Raw genomic sequence first — 14353 nt, 5'->3', positions numbered from 1 at the left:
TATTAGCTAGGCAATGTGTCTGTGTTTTTTTTTCTTGCTTCTCTCCCTTTTTTTTTTTGGTTGTTGTTGTTTGCCATTGTGTTTAGGAGTTGAGAGTATAGTTTTTTAGACTTTACTTAAAGCTGATGCGAGGGCTTAGACTTTGCTGTAGATATTCCTCACTGCTTGGCGTGAGTTCGTTTCAACTTGGTGTGTTGCATTCACCATCTCGTTGGATTCTACAGCAAGAGGGAGTGGCACCCGAAACGGCATTGGGAAACCCAACGGTTGGTCTCAATGTAAATGGTACTAATAGTACTGGTAGTAGTAGTATTGGCAGTGGTGTTGGTGATCTGGTGGAGGGAGTTTCCCAACCATTTGAGGAAGACGCGTTTGCTGGTGAATTTGACGAACTTGAGGCGGCATCACAAGAAATTCACGATATCTGCTTCGCTATGATTAATCACCTGCGCAAGACAGACCCGGATGAAACAAAAGACCTATTCGAGAGACGTTGCGCTCGTCGTTTTCGAGAACCAGTTCATGAACACAAGCGTCGTTTGCTTCATGGACACGGTAGTAAGGGCCTTAAACGTAGAAATTGCTACAAGACGAAGAAAGAGCTCAATGAGGGAACACAATTATTCCTTCAATTTGGTGAAAAGTTGCTTTTGCTTCTTACAAAACCAGTCATGGACCGAATCATTGAGTCGGCCGGTAAAGGATGTCGAGAATGTCGTTCTGATGGTGTGCACAGATATCGAAATCCGTTAGAGCGAGCAAGTTGGCGTGTTTTTCCTCATCGTTGGTTTAAACACGCACCATTCGAAGTGCAGCAGTTGCGATCCGATATGCCTGAATTTGCAGTTCTCAACACGCGGGCGCTGCGTGACCTATCCACCATACGCTCTTTATTTACTCTTATGGAGCCACAACACCCATTTCGTTCTCAGTTGGAAAGGCGTTTATTTGAAATCACACAAGAATATGATCCTGTTCATAAGTTTAACAAAAATGAGCAGGAATCCTCATCTAGTGGTATAGACGCCAAATAAAACTGTGTAGGAATGGGAAGGTGAAACTCACATATCATGGAATATTTTTTTCACTTTTCTTTTTCTTGGTGTATAATTTATTAGTAAGGAAATGTTTGTTTTTGTTGTGTTGTTTTTTTTCTTGTCCCCTTTTGTGTATTAGTATATAATATAAACTGTTCTTACTGATGAATATTGCCTAGTATGGTCTCTTTTTTTTTGTATTTACGTATGTATAGATATTTTAGATGCGCTCCCTAGTACAAATGCGACGCGGCAGTGTGCATGGTGGAATTGTTGCTACTGTGTCCATGCAATATCGAATGAGAACTGGGAACGGTCCGGGTGATCGACGCATTCGGACAGATTGGCACCGTTGTTATCCCTCTTTGATGCAGGAGAAGGACCGTGATATGTATCACTGTTACTATCCGTATCTTTTTGATCATGGTGATAAGATGAGTTTGTATCCGAAAATTCCAGAAAATCCCCGTTTATGGCAACCTGAACAGTTACAGACTACTTACGACGCTATTAGAGAAGATAAGTATGATGCCTTTATTCGGCTCCGTGAAAAATTTCCAGAGTTATACCAAGATACGCGTGCCTGGGATAATCCTCCTCCGTTTGGTGAATTTAACATGTTCTACTCTGTGAGATTTGGACTAATTGGCGCAAAAGCCTTTACGTGTAAAGACTATGATGAATTAGGAAATCAGTTTGACTGCACTGCATTTTGGTTTCCAGACAACCAGGTGGTGAAGCACAGCAGCCGCAATGGTGATGTTGGGACAGACAAGGTGTATGTTGGGGCGATGAATGTGCCTGTGGAGTTTCACAAACCGCATGTGGCGGCCTTCTACAAGGCGGCGGGGGTGCCGGTGAAACACGTCTGTGCGGGGTTCCCCATCACCCCGGACGCCTACGCGCCTGTTGGGACGAAACTCGACGTGCGGCACTTCAAGCCCGGGCAGGAGGTGACCATCACGTTCCAGAACAGCGACTACGGCTATCGCGGGGTGATGTTCCGCCACGGCTTCGACGGCGGCTACGTGTGGCTCGGCGACTCCAAGTGGCAGCGGCGGCCGGGCTGCATGGGGACGGAGGGGCAGAAGCGCATCTACCCGGGGCACCGCATGGCCGGGCAGACCGGGGCCTCCGCAGAGACATACCAGGGAGTCCCAGTCTGGCGTATAGACTACAAGAACTCACTCATCTACCTCCCAACCCTGATAGACGCAGATGTCGGCACATATGTTAAGTTTAGCGACACCATCAATACAAAGGGGTACACACTATGGAATGAGCACAGAGGGTTACCAGCATTTCCAACCTTTATCCCATCCGCGGATGAAGATATCTCAAAGTTGTCAACAGATGAGTGCCAACTTATGAGCCCACCGCTTTATATGTACTTCCGCGATGAGTTTGCAGCTACTCAATTGGTATCCCAAACAGATCTGGAAGACGCAAAAAGTGCTAAACCAACTATAGCTCCACCAAAGAAGAAGGTATATGACATGAAAAAGTACTTTGAGGCACGTAAAAAATACAGACAGAATATGCAGAAGGCTAGAAAATACAAATTAATGGGTCTTCGTACAAAGGCGCATGAGAAACAAGAAGAGGCACGTCGCGCAAAGATTCTTAAATACAAGCGTGTTAAATAGTCACAATATATATATATTTGCGTCTATGTGTCTCTCCCTCTCTCTCCGTGTGCGTAAGAAACGATTGAAGAAAAGAATCTATTTTTGTCTTTTTTTTTGCTATCACACAGAAAGATGTCTCTGTGGAATTACATATTTGTGTATTCTCATCTTCTGTCTTTTCACATTCCTTCGAATATGCTTAAAAAATGTTATTGGGTGTTTATTTTTTTTTCTTTTTCTTGTATCTCTTTTTTTTTATTATTGGCATTCGCGCATTTGTATAGTTTTGACGTCTTTTCTTTCTTTGTTTCTTTGTTTCTTCGTAGGATAAATGTCTGTGTTAACTCTTTCTAATGCGCGTGTGACAAATATTTTGTCTGCGTGGAAAAAGACCCAAAACGCTTCGGGGGGATGTACAGTGATGTGCTGTCTTTTTGGCGCATTAACTCCAAACACACTCGAAAATCAGCGAGGACAGGCAATTGTACAAAGCCTTTTCAGTTCACCAACACCCATCTGCAACGTGGCCGTACTATTCTCTTTTGATAAAATGTGTGTGGTTCACGACGGAGTCTCTATCGAATTGCCAGCCAATACCGAAAGCTATACGTATACGGCCATTCGGTTTGATGATAGTTCTACTGAGTTGATTTCATCCTTTCTTGCGGATGCAACTGTTGGGATGTGTCAAAAAGAGTTGTCCATACAGGAGGGTGAGTTTGCAACTAAATTAATTACACTAATGAACACTCTCATTCCTACTGAGCGAAGGGTTGAAGTGGCACCACTTCTTGGTGAGTTCCTCTTTGTTAAGGATGAAACCGCACTTTCATGTGTGGAAAAAGCGGCGGGACTTTGCAATGCAGTATTTCGACGTTTTGTGCGTGGTTTAATCGAAGAAGAAATTCAAAAAACAAACCCCAAAACACTAAGTTCTTTACGAGAAGAATTAAGCCAAAAACTTGAGATGCCAAACACCGTTAAGGGTCTTGAAACTCTTGATATATCTCAGTTTTCAATCGCTTCTGGATTGACTCCATGTGTTATGCATCGTGGAACGTACAGTTCCCAAATTCAAACAACAGAAGTGAGTACACAACCACTTCGGGGGGATGTAATCGTTGTGCGATATGGTGTAAAGAATTGTGGTTATACTGCATTCATTGCTCGTACTCTTATTGTGGAGGCTAATGCCCCCGATAAAGCGAAAGAGGCTTATCAATTTGTTTACTCTGTAAGTGAAAAGGTAATTGAGTTTCTCCGGGTGGGTACAAAACTAAGTGAAGTGTATGAGATAACTTTAAGCTATGCCAAGTCCATTAATGAAAAACTAGCGCAGCATCTTTCAGCCTCACTTGGTTTCTCCACTGGGCTTTTGGTGCTTGAAGCACGAGGATCAATCTCTGAAAAGGGGACTGCTATTGTTGCAGATGGTATGGCCTTTGTTGTTCGTATAACACTTGAGGGAGTGGATGATGGCGCAGGTGAAACATTTGATTTGGAGTTATCTGATACTGTTACTGTTAAAGAAGGTGCCGCACAAATCAATACAAAAACATCGCGTAAATTGGAAGAAATTCTCTATGATGGAGGTGTTGAAGAAGAAGCCTTTAATCCTGTCAAACGTGATTTACAAAAAATTACTCGTCAAGGACAAAGCAGTATTCCTCTCTTATCAAGAGAATCAGCACGTGATGAAAAATTAAAATCTCTTCTTAGGGAATTACATGCTGAACTAATCGCCGCTGGAGGAAAGAAAGCGACATCAACAGTTACAGAGGAATTACGGGTGTATGAAATTGGAAAAGTTTCATATGGTGATATTGTTCCTTACCCTAAAGAGAGTTCTTTCCCACCGCAAGCTAGGAATGGTATTTATGTTCACGTTGAGAAGGAAGTTGCTTTCTTTCCTGTATGCGGATCTGTAGCAGCATTTCATGCTTCTACTATTAATAAAATTGATGTAAAACCAGAGGGTGATTACGTTACTTGTACCATAACATTTCATTCCCTACAAGAAGCAAACATCGCATACCGCCTTAATCGAACAAAAATTTTTGTTAAGGAGTTAAGCTACCGTGCCCCTCGAGATGTCTTTACAGAGGTTAAAATTGCCATTCAAGGTATTCATCAGAGGATAAAAAATAGAGATACAGAACGTCGAAGGGCTTCTACAACTGCAGGAACTGCTAAACTTAATATAACACCTAATCCACTACGACTTCCTCAAGTCAAAATCCGTCCCACAGCAACAACTGGACGACAAAATAAAGATTGTATTGGTAATCTTGAACTTCATCAAAATGGACTTCGATTTTCCTATATTGGTGGACCACCAGTAGATTTACTATTTGATAACGTAAAACATATTATTTTTCAACCTGCGGTAAATTCTATTCGAGTTATTTACCATGTTACATTGAAAAAGGGAGTGGAAATTGCACGTAAAAGTGTAGATGAGGTTCAATTTGTCGCAGATGTTATGGAGAGTAGTGAAGGTGTTACAGGAACGCGAAAATCTTATGAAGAGGAAATTGCGGCAGAAGAACGTGAACAAATACGTATCAGTGAAACAAACAAACAATTTATGCGTTTTGCCCAAGCAGTAGAAAAGATGAGTAACATAAAAACACAAATACCTGTAAGCAATTTTTCATTTGATGGAGTTCATGCCAAAGGTCTGACGACGTTTAAAGCAAACCGTGAAGTTCTTTGGGCTATCTCTGACAGACCTCCTTTTACACAGCGTGTGGCTGATATTGAGGTGGTTTCCCTTGAACGTGTCATCCCTGGTGGATCTACCTTTGACATGTCACTTATTTTCAAGGACTACAACAAGCCTGCAGTGACCATTACGACGATCCCGCGAAGCAGTTTGGAGGCGATCAAAGACTGGTGCCTTGCGGCGCGCCTGTACTACATGGAAACGACGGTGAACCCCAACTGGAAGGTTGTGATGAAGACGATACTCGAGGACGCGGAGTGGGACCCGTGGCGGCCCGGTGCCGGCTGGGCGGTTCTCAACAACGACGGCGACGAGGAGGACGAGGACGAGGAGGAGGACGAGTCGGACGACTCCACATACAACGAGGAGGAGGACGAGGAGGACTCGGATGAGACCGGCAGTTCATTCCTCGAGGACGATGAGAGTGAGCCCGACAGCAGCGACGAGGACGACGATGAAAGTGCACTCAGTTGGGACGAGATGGAAAGACGCGCAGAGGCACACGACCGCAAGCGGGGATACGCCTCAGACGATGACGATCACCACAACGGCAGACCGGCAAAGAGGCCGCGCGTGGCGAACACCGCAAGGGCCGCACCGCTACCCACAAGGGGAAAGGCACCTCGTATGCCAAACCCAGGAGCAGCAGTGCCACCACCACGCAGGTTCTAACTTTTCTTCTTATTGTTCCCCTTCTGCTCTCTACATCTTTATAAATGTTCTTTTTTTTTCCATCTTGTTTTTTTTTTATTCGCATAGAGACTTAACAGAGGTAAATTCCCGACTGAAGTAAGAGAGTAATTGATTGGTGTCGTTATGTCTCGGATTCTGAGAAGAAATAAACTTTTTTCCATTTTCTATTTTTTTTTTTCTCATTGCACATTTATTTATTTACTTATTTATTTATTTATTTCTTTCTTTTTTTTTGGCTTTGTTGGAGAGAAACCAAATAGAGTAGAACCAGCAGGTTTTTTTTTTCTTCGTTTCTCCCCTGATTTGTGTTTAATTCAAAATTTTTTTACATGTTAATATAAGGAGAGAAGAGCTTTTTTTTTGTTGTTGTTGTTGTATTCATAGCAGCAGCTGGATCTAAAAACAAATGGAAGAAACGACAGAGCTTGCGAAGGAGTTGTCGGAAAGATTGAAAGAGGGTTCCTATGACTGCCCAATTTGCACTGAAACCGTTCGTCTTCGTGATAGTCTTTATGCCTGTCCTGTTTGCTACGGTGTTATGCATTTAACATGCATTAGAAGCTGGGTAAAAGCACAGATAGAGGAACGAGAAAAACAAAATGAAGTTGTAACTGTCTCACAATGTTCCATGCATGAGTTTCGTTGTCCTCTATGTCAGTTACTTAATCCGACATCATCTATAACTGAGTGTAGGTGTTTTTGTGGAAAGGTAAAAGATCCAGTTCCAGATCCCCTCTTAGTTCCAGGTTCATGTGGTCAGATGTGTGAAAAGAGACGTAAAGACTGTAAATGTACGCATTCCTGTATTCTTATGTGTCATCCAGGACCTTGTCCTCCGTGTGTCTTAACACGTAAGCAAGTTTGTTTCTGTGGTAAAACGGAAAAGACTGTTGGATGTTCAAGTGGTATTCATGGATTTGAATGTAACGAAATTTGCGGTAAGTTATTGGATTGTGGGAATCATTATTGTACTGCTGCATGCCACGAAGGGCCCTGTCCTATTTGCTCTGTATTGGTGAAGGAGACCTGTTTTTGTGGGTCTACAGAAAGGAAGCGACGGTGTGGCAATGATGAATCTTTTTCATGTTCTAAGCCTTGCTCAAAACTACTGGACTGTGGAAATCATCACTGTTTATTTAACTGTCACAAGGGTCCTTGTCAGCCGTGTCTACAAACTCCTGAACGCCTTTTGTTTTGTCCATGTGGTAAAGTTCGCATTGATGAACTTATTAGAACTCCACGAAAGTCTTGCTTGGATCCTATTCCATCGTGTGGACAAGTTTGTGGGGCCCCTCTTCCATGTGGTCATACCTGTAAAGCCGTGTGTCATGATAGTGCAGTATGTCCACCATGTATGGAACTTGTCTCAGAGAAGTGTGGTTGTGGCTCACGTGTAGTTAAATATCGTTGTTTTTGTTCTTACATTCCTCCCGAAGAATGGGAAAAAGTAAGAGCAATGGCAAAAATACCGATAGCAAAGGCAGAATTATGCTATCCTCCACGTTGCTCTAAACCTTGTCGAATGAATTTGTCATGCGGAAAACACTCTTGTAAAGAAGTTTGTTGTACAAATGAAGATCACACCTGCTATCGAATTTGTACAAAGCGATTGCCTTGTGGGGAACACAGTTGTGGACAACTCTGTCACAGGGGTCCCTGTTTACCATGTAGCAATGCTTCATATGAGCGACTTTATTGTCGCTGCAGACGCACATGGGTTGAACCACCAGTACCATGTGGGACTAAACCTCCTACTTGCAGTCATCCATGTGTAGTACCTCGTCCATGTGGTCATCCTCCCAATCACCCTTGTCACATTGAGGAGGAATGCCCGGATTGTGTTGTTTCAGTTGAGAAAAAATGTGACTCCCATGGAAGGGTAATGCCTTACTTTTTGCCTTGTTATCGAAAGACTATTTCGTGTGGGAAAAAATGTGGGAAGGTATTGTCATGCTGTGGGACAGTATGCGAAAAGGTTTGTCATCCAGGACGGTGTGAGCATCAGTGCACAAACTTGTTTCCTCAACTTGAGTGAAATACAACATGAGGATGGGAAGAGAAGCAATGTGAAAAACAGAAAGAAGAACAAAAAATAACTAAAGAAGTTTTCGGTTTTATATAGTGTGGGTTCTTTCTTTTAATATCTAAATGAATATGTACATTTCAAATGTTCAAGGGAAATGTTGATATATTTTTTTCTTTCACCCCCTGTTTTTTTTCGTAAATTTTTATTTTTATCCCTTTGATTGATACAACAAATCATGTGTGAGCACAAGTGAGGGCCTTTCAATCAACCAAATAAATAAAAAAAGAAACAAAACAAAAAAAAATCTAAGGCAGTTAGAGAAGATAAATGCCACCCCCACGGGGTGAGGCCTCATCCCTCGAAGTAAATGTAGATGAGGCAAAACATTCCTTATGTAGTAGGGGGGTTTCCCCCAGTGAAGTGAGACCAAAGATTCTGCTTTCAGGATTCTATTCCTTGTCGGATGTCTCAACTTTTGGTACGGCTTTTTACTTTGTTGTCGCAGGTCTTTGTTTGGTTGCTGTTATATTGTTTGTTAACATTGATTACCGGTTGGTCAGCAATTCTACAAGACGTGCGGTAGACACTTGTGGTACTACAGTCGTCTCCTCCACTATCAATCAGGGTGGGGGTGTTCTTATTGGTGTCTCTTTTTTTTGCGTTATCGCGTATTTGGTTTTTGCTTTGATCGCGGTGTGGTACCTTCGTCGGGTGTCCATGGACCTAGTAAGTGAGGTTTGTCAGTTATTTTACGCCTTTGATCTATTAAGCCGACTCCGTTTGGAAAGCGTGCCACTATATGTTAATGAGCACCGCGATGTGGATATCATAACAGAAAAGCACACATTTCTTCTTGAGCGCTATTCTACACAAGCTGAATTACAAAAAACACAAGATGCTATTAATAGCATTTCACTCGCTCTTCGTCTGTTTCGCAAATGGCTTCCTGATGCAGTTTTTCAGAAAACCTCAGGGGAAGGGGCGAACGCACCACCAGGAGAATCTTTTTCCATTAATGTTTCTGAGTCACCGGGGGCAGTTCCCACGTCGGCGGCAGCAGCAGCAACACCAACAACAGCAGCAGGAGGAGGAGGAACAACATCAGCGACAACATTAGTGGGTACTCCAAACCCAGTGAGACAACAGACCCTCTCTCAGTTTCCATCTCAAAAGGAATCTTCTGTGAACCGTCAAAACGACGAGTCAGGAAGGGGTATAGTATTTTTAGCAGATGGGACAAAAAAACCTGAGAATGAGTGTCCATATAGAACCTTGAATATTTCTAAAATTCGTGGTGGGATAGAATCAGGTTTAAAATTTAAAAAAGTTACAGTGGTAGTGGCATTTTTATCGGGGTTTGCTGGGAATGTAGATGAAGACTTACGAAGTTCTTATTATCTGTCCCAGCAATTTTTTTCTTTAGTGACAGACCTTGCAGATAGACACAGTGGAACATTATTAAGCGTTACACCAGAGAGAGTTACCGCTGTATGGAATGCTTTTAGTGATAATCCTAATCATGAAAGAGCTGGAATGCAGTATGCTTGTGAACTAATAAAAGCTCTTGATTCATTTATTTTTGACTTGGGTTATGCAACTCTTTCTAAAGTTAATCCAGTCGTAGTAACTACCTCAGGAGAAGTTTTGACTGGAACTGTTGGAGCAGAAGAAGAAAGATCCATGGTTGTTTACGGAAGCTGTGTCACACTTGGAGAAGAACTTCCTTCATTGCTTGCTGCCCTTGGTATAAAATGTGCGTGTACAGGGAGTCTATCAGATTATTGTCCTCTTGATTTTTATTCGCTTCCAATGGACTATGTGACAGATTTTGAAGATAACGGTCATGTGGTTTATGAAATTATTGATACCCGTCTTCCGTATCATAACAAATTTATTGAAGCATTTCATGCATTTAGATTGGAAAAGTATGATGTCGCAGAAAGCATGTATTCTGAAGTTTACAATGAGAACCGGGATGATTGGCAGGCGTTTAGAATGAGTCAGTTATGTATATATCTTCAAAAAAGTGGTAGGATATATCAGCGATGTGTCCCTCAATGGAAGTTATTTCCTGTTGAGGTTGAAGGAACAAATAGTGGTGGAAAATGTCGCAGAAGAAACTCATATCATTGGAGAAAACGCGAAGCAAGTTCGGTCGAAGATCATCTTCGACAGGTCATATTTAAAGCTACTGATACACAATCAACTTCTTCTTTTAATTATGAAGGTATTCAAAGTAAAGAAAATCTTCAAAAAACTGAAAAGGATGATTTAACTCAAGATAAATCGTTAAAACAAGATCAAGAGTTTCCTATAATGGAGTTTCGCGATCGACAAGGGATGATGTATCGTCTCTCCGATCGTCTCCTAGGTAAAGGAGCGAATGGAAAAGTTTGTCTAGGTTTGTCACAAAATGGTGCCTTAGTTGCTATCAAGTCAATTCAGTTACCTATGATAGAAAAGGCAGAAGTAGATGGAATGAGTGGTGTTGCCCTTAGACGCTTACGTAGGAAAGGAATTATAGCTCAGGGTAATGTACAGGAGGCTTTAAATGCTATTATTAATGAGGTAGGTATGTTATCTAGATTACGACATAAAAATATAGTAGGATATATATCTTGTGCTATATTCAAAAATAAACTTTTAGTTGTCATGGAATTAGCAAGTGGGGGAAGCCTCTATAATATTTTGTGTCAACTATCAAAGATAGATGTAAGTCGTGCAAAACGTTATTTAAGAGATGTTTTAAAAGGACTTGAATATTTACATGGTAAAAATATTGTTCATCGTGACATTAAGCCACAGAATGTTTTACTACTAGAAAATGGGGTAAGTAAGTTGAGTGATTTCGGAGCATCTCGAAGTTTACAAAAGATATACACTTCTACACAATTAGAAGGAACTCCTTTTTATATTGCTCCTGAGGCTGTACGTGGTAAAGTGGAAAAAGCTTCAGATATATGGAGTTTTGGTATAATGATGGCACAGATATTAAGCGGTAAGATTCCTTGGCCAAATGTGGGTAAAATGAATCCCCATGCTTTTCTTTACAGTGTAGGACATGTTGAAACCTTTCTTCCTCAGGTAGATGAAAGTATTCCGGCTGAGGCTAAAGATATAATCATGCGGTGTTGCATTCATGACCCTTCAAAGCGACCTACCGCACGTGAGCTTTTAAGAGATCCTTTCTTTGGTCAAACTAACAGTTATATTGGTTCAATGGCAGTAAACAAGCGTTTCTCTCGCGTTGATGAATATATACATAGTCATTCGTTAAATAGCTCCCACGTAAGACCTGGTAACGAATATATTGTTTTAGCTCCAACTCGTGGAGCTAAAACGAATAGTTTAAACTCCGTGAAGAAATAAAATTGATGAAACACTTTTTCTTCTTATCTAGAAATATGAATCTCCTATAAGAATTTACTATTGAATAATGTGTTCAACTTGTTCTTTCGCATATATTCATTGTCTATTCATTCTTTTTTTTCTGATTTTTCTTATTCATATCATATATGTTGTGTAGTGTGCGTATTCAAGTAATTATCATGGGTATTAGTGATAGCGTGAGAATGTTACCAATCAGCAGCAACATTGGCGAAACACTCCTTGGGGCATCAACTGCACTCATTGCCCTTGGTGTAGGATGTGGATTCATCGTCGTACTATGGCTCGTAATGTGGAGAACGACATTGAGGGATGTTCCTTTCTTCCAGGACCTTTGTAATACACTTATACAACCGGTAAAACGAAGAGGGAGTGATGCAAAAATGCGAAAACGTGTTATTAGTTTTAATTGATAATATAATTTACATTAAGTTTTCTTTAGTTCTATCTTGTAATGGAATAAGGCGAAGCTTCCTAATTTATGTACTAAAAGAAAACTACAGATACTGTGCAGCCCAATGTCTGATTTGGTTTTTTCTTTTCTCGCCGTAAAAGCGTTACGCATCGATGATTGTAAGTAAGAGTGTAAGAAGAGGATGTCTGTTTTTGGATTACTGTAGTTGATGCCTTTCCGGTGTGTGTGCGTATGTGTGTGAAGTGGTACCTTCAGAAGGAAACGCCAATATTCTTTTTGCGTCATTATTTTCACCGGTGATATATTGTTTTTTTGCGTGGCCACTGTAGATTAGTGATAAACGAGAAAGTAAGAAAAAAAAAGGATATGGGTGTCCTGCGTGATGTTTCTCACTGCTCAAACTCTTTTTTTCGTCTCTCCTTTAGGAGACATTGAGCGAGCAAAACCTATGATAGAATGAGTCCTCTTGGTTAGTTAGTTGAAAGGAAGCTTCTGTAGAAATTATTATATCTCCTTTTCCATTCATTGAATTTTTTTTATTCGCAGCCGTCTGAGTGAGGCTCATTCTTGTTTTTTCCCTTCCTCTGCTTTTCCCGATTCGCAAGACCGCCCCGGCCAAAGTTCAGCAACGCAGAGCGCCGTTGTTAACGTGAGATTCAACACAGGTGATTCCCGACCACCCTATTGCGGAGCCAAGGTTCAGCGATTTTTTTTTTCTGAAAAACTCGATGGCAATTGAGCTTCGGCGTATCCCTGCGAGGCATGCAGCGGAACTCAGCTGGACTTACCCAGGCCAAGAGGCTTGCTCTCCACAAAACCCTTGTTGAGGAAAACGTTTCATTCTGCCTTCTAATCGAGACGAAAATGTCTTGTGCGGAAGTGTCGAGTTTCACAATCGCTGGTTATCAACATCATGGAGTGCCCTGCCCCTCTAAAGGTGGCGGCGTTTCGATTCTGGTTCGTGAAGACCTGCCGGTGGAAGTAGGATCGTCTGTTGTGGCGAGCATTGAGTATACTCATGCAACGATCCACTTGACAGAAGGGCTGGCGCTCTCAGTGACGTCAGCATACTTCCCTCCAGGGAGATCATTTACAGCATCGCAACTGGACGCGCTCTTGACGACTAGCGGACCCCACCTCATTGGTGCAGATGCTGAAACGCATGCGTTGGCCTGGGATCGCGCGATCCCACCTGATACACGTGGCGATGTTCTAGTGCAATGGTGCCTAGATAACAATTACGTCATGCAGAACACTGGAGAAAGCACCCGCCACACTACACGTCACGGTCCGTCCGCGCCGGACGCGACACTATCCCGAGAGTGTCGCATAGAGTCTTGGACAGCCAAGTTCTCTCCGGATAGTGACCATTATATCATCCTCTTCGACGTAGTAGTAGGAGATGATGATGAACCACTGCGGTTCCCTCGCCCCCGTGCCCCACTCTATGCATGGAAGAAGGCGAAATGGTCTCGTTTTAGACAAATGTCAAATGCTCAATGCCAAAAGCTACCGACACAGAAGATGAGCGTTCACAAGCGAGAACGTTTACTCGCCTCCGCGATTCGCATCGCAACAGCTGCAGCGGTCCCCCGCGGAGGACGAGACACTGCCCCCTTTTGGACTCCAGAACTCGGTGAGATTGAGTCGGAGATCCAACAATGCAAAGCCTCTGTCTATAGAGACAGGTTGGCAGCACGCCGCAGAGAGATGCTGAGACAGGCCTCCCATAAAAGATGGAAAGCCCTCTGCGGCAAGATGGCCTTAGCAGACGGCTGCCGCTGGAAAATTGTAAAGGGGATTTACGCCCCACGCCCACTGAGCACCCCGGCGATAAAGATTAACAACACGGTGCTCACGGAAAATCAGAAGGCCAAGCACTTTATCCTTTTGCACTCCACACGGGCCAGACGGCACCCACACTCCCACCCTCCGCCACCCATCCCAGTTGTCGACGAGGAATTTGCACCCATTACAGAAGCGGAACTGGAACGGGCCCAGTGCCTTCTCCCGAAAGGAACGGCGGCTGGTCCGGATGGGATTTGCAGCGAGGCTCTCCAACATTTGGGAACCAGAGCGAAAGCAGAAACCCTTTCACTTTTCAATGAAAGTCTCCGCACTGGTATTGTCCCAGCTGCTTGGAAAGTAGGTGTTATTGCGCCCCTCCCAAACCAGGGAAGAAGGCAACAGACCTAGACTCGTTTAGACCGGTCACATTAACTAGCCGTATGTCCAAACTAATGGAAAGGATTATAGCAGCCCGTATTCGGGATGTTACTGAATCCAAGCTGACCCCACAACAATCCGGGTTCAGGTCTGGCCACTCCACACTAAACCAATTACTACACCTGCGCGCAGCCCTCAAAGAGACCTTCGCATGACTCACGCACAGGTGCCGTATTCGTCGATTACGCCAAGGCTTTCGATACTGTAGATCACGAC

General features: G+C 42.8%; 6 protein-coding genes across 6 annotated transcripts; all 6 read left to right on the top strand.

The window, feature by feature from the left end:
• Window positions 1–125: 125 nt before the first annotated feature.
• Window positions 126–1034, top strand: LSM04_004442 (uncharacterized protein; the record flags this gene model as incomplete). Its single annotated transcript, XM_067335970.1, has 1 exon — window positions 126–1034. One exon carries the CDS (start codon window positions 126–128, stop codon window positions 1032–1034), a length of 909 nt encoding a protein of 302 aa, XP_067192529.1.
• Window positions 1035–1261: 227 nt separating this feature from the next.
• On the top strand, window positions 1262–2683 carry LSM04_003756 (Ribosomal protein L3; the record flags this gene model as incomplete). Its single annotated transcript, XM_067335969.1, has 1 exon — window positions 1262–2683. One exon carries the CDS (start codon window positions 1262–1264, stop codon window positions 2681–2683), a length of 1422 nt encoding a protein of 473 aa, XP_067192492.1.
• A 313-nt stretch (window positions 2684–2996) lies between these two features.
• On the top strand, window positions 2997–6062 carry LSM04_003169 (Peptidase M24; the record flags this gene model as incomplete). Its single annotated transcript, XM_067335968.1, has 1 exon — window positions 2997–6062. One exon carries the CDS (start codon window positions 2997–2999, stop codon window positions 6060–6062), a length of 3066 nt encoding a protein of 1021 aa, XP_067192457.1.
• A 427-nt stretch (window positions 6063–6489) lies between these two features.
• LSM04_001251 (zinc finger protein) lies at window positions 6490–8118 on the top strand (the record flags this gene model as incomplete). Its single annotated transcript, XM_067335967.1, has 1 exon — window positions 6490–8118. The coding sequence occupies one exon, from the start codon at window positions 6490–6492 to the stop codon at window positions 8116–8118; it is 1629 nt and encodes a 542-aa protein (XP_067192351.1).
• A 318-nt stretch (window positions 8119–8436) lies between these two features.
• Window positions 8437–11478, top strand: LSM04_001649 (Protein kinase domain; the record flags this gene model as incomplete). The annotated part of the gene is made up of 1 exon (XM_067335966.1): window positions 8437–11478. One exon carries the CDS (start codon window positions 8437–8439, stop codon window positions 11476–11478), a length of 3042 nt encoding a protein of 1013 aa, XP_067192377.1.
• A 146-nt stretch (window positions 11479–11624) lies between these two features.
• LSM04_003212 (uncharacterized protein) lies at window positions 11625–11909 on the top strand (the record flags this gene model as incomplete). Its single annotated transcript, XM_067335965.1, has 1 exon — window positions 11625–11909. One exon carries the CDS (start codon window positions 11625–11627, stop codon window positions 11907–11909), a length of 285 nt encoding a protein of 94 aa, XP_067192464.1.
• Between the last annotated feature and the right edge of the window lie 2444 nt (window positions 11910–14353).

This window comes from Trypanosoma melophagium (genome assembly GCF_022059095.1).
Source record: "Trypanosoma melophagium isolate St. Kilda chromosome Unknown ctg2segment0, whole genome shotgun sequence".
In the NCBI taxonomy this organism is placed as follows: Eukaryota; Euglenozoa; class Kinetoplastea; order Trypanosomatida; family Trypanosomatidae; genus Trypanosoma; species Trypanosoma melophagium.
This window is presented reverse-complemented; position numbering and strand designations above follow the sequence as displayed.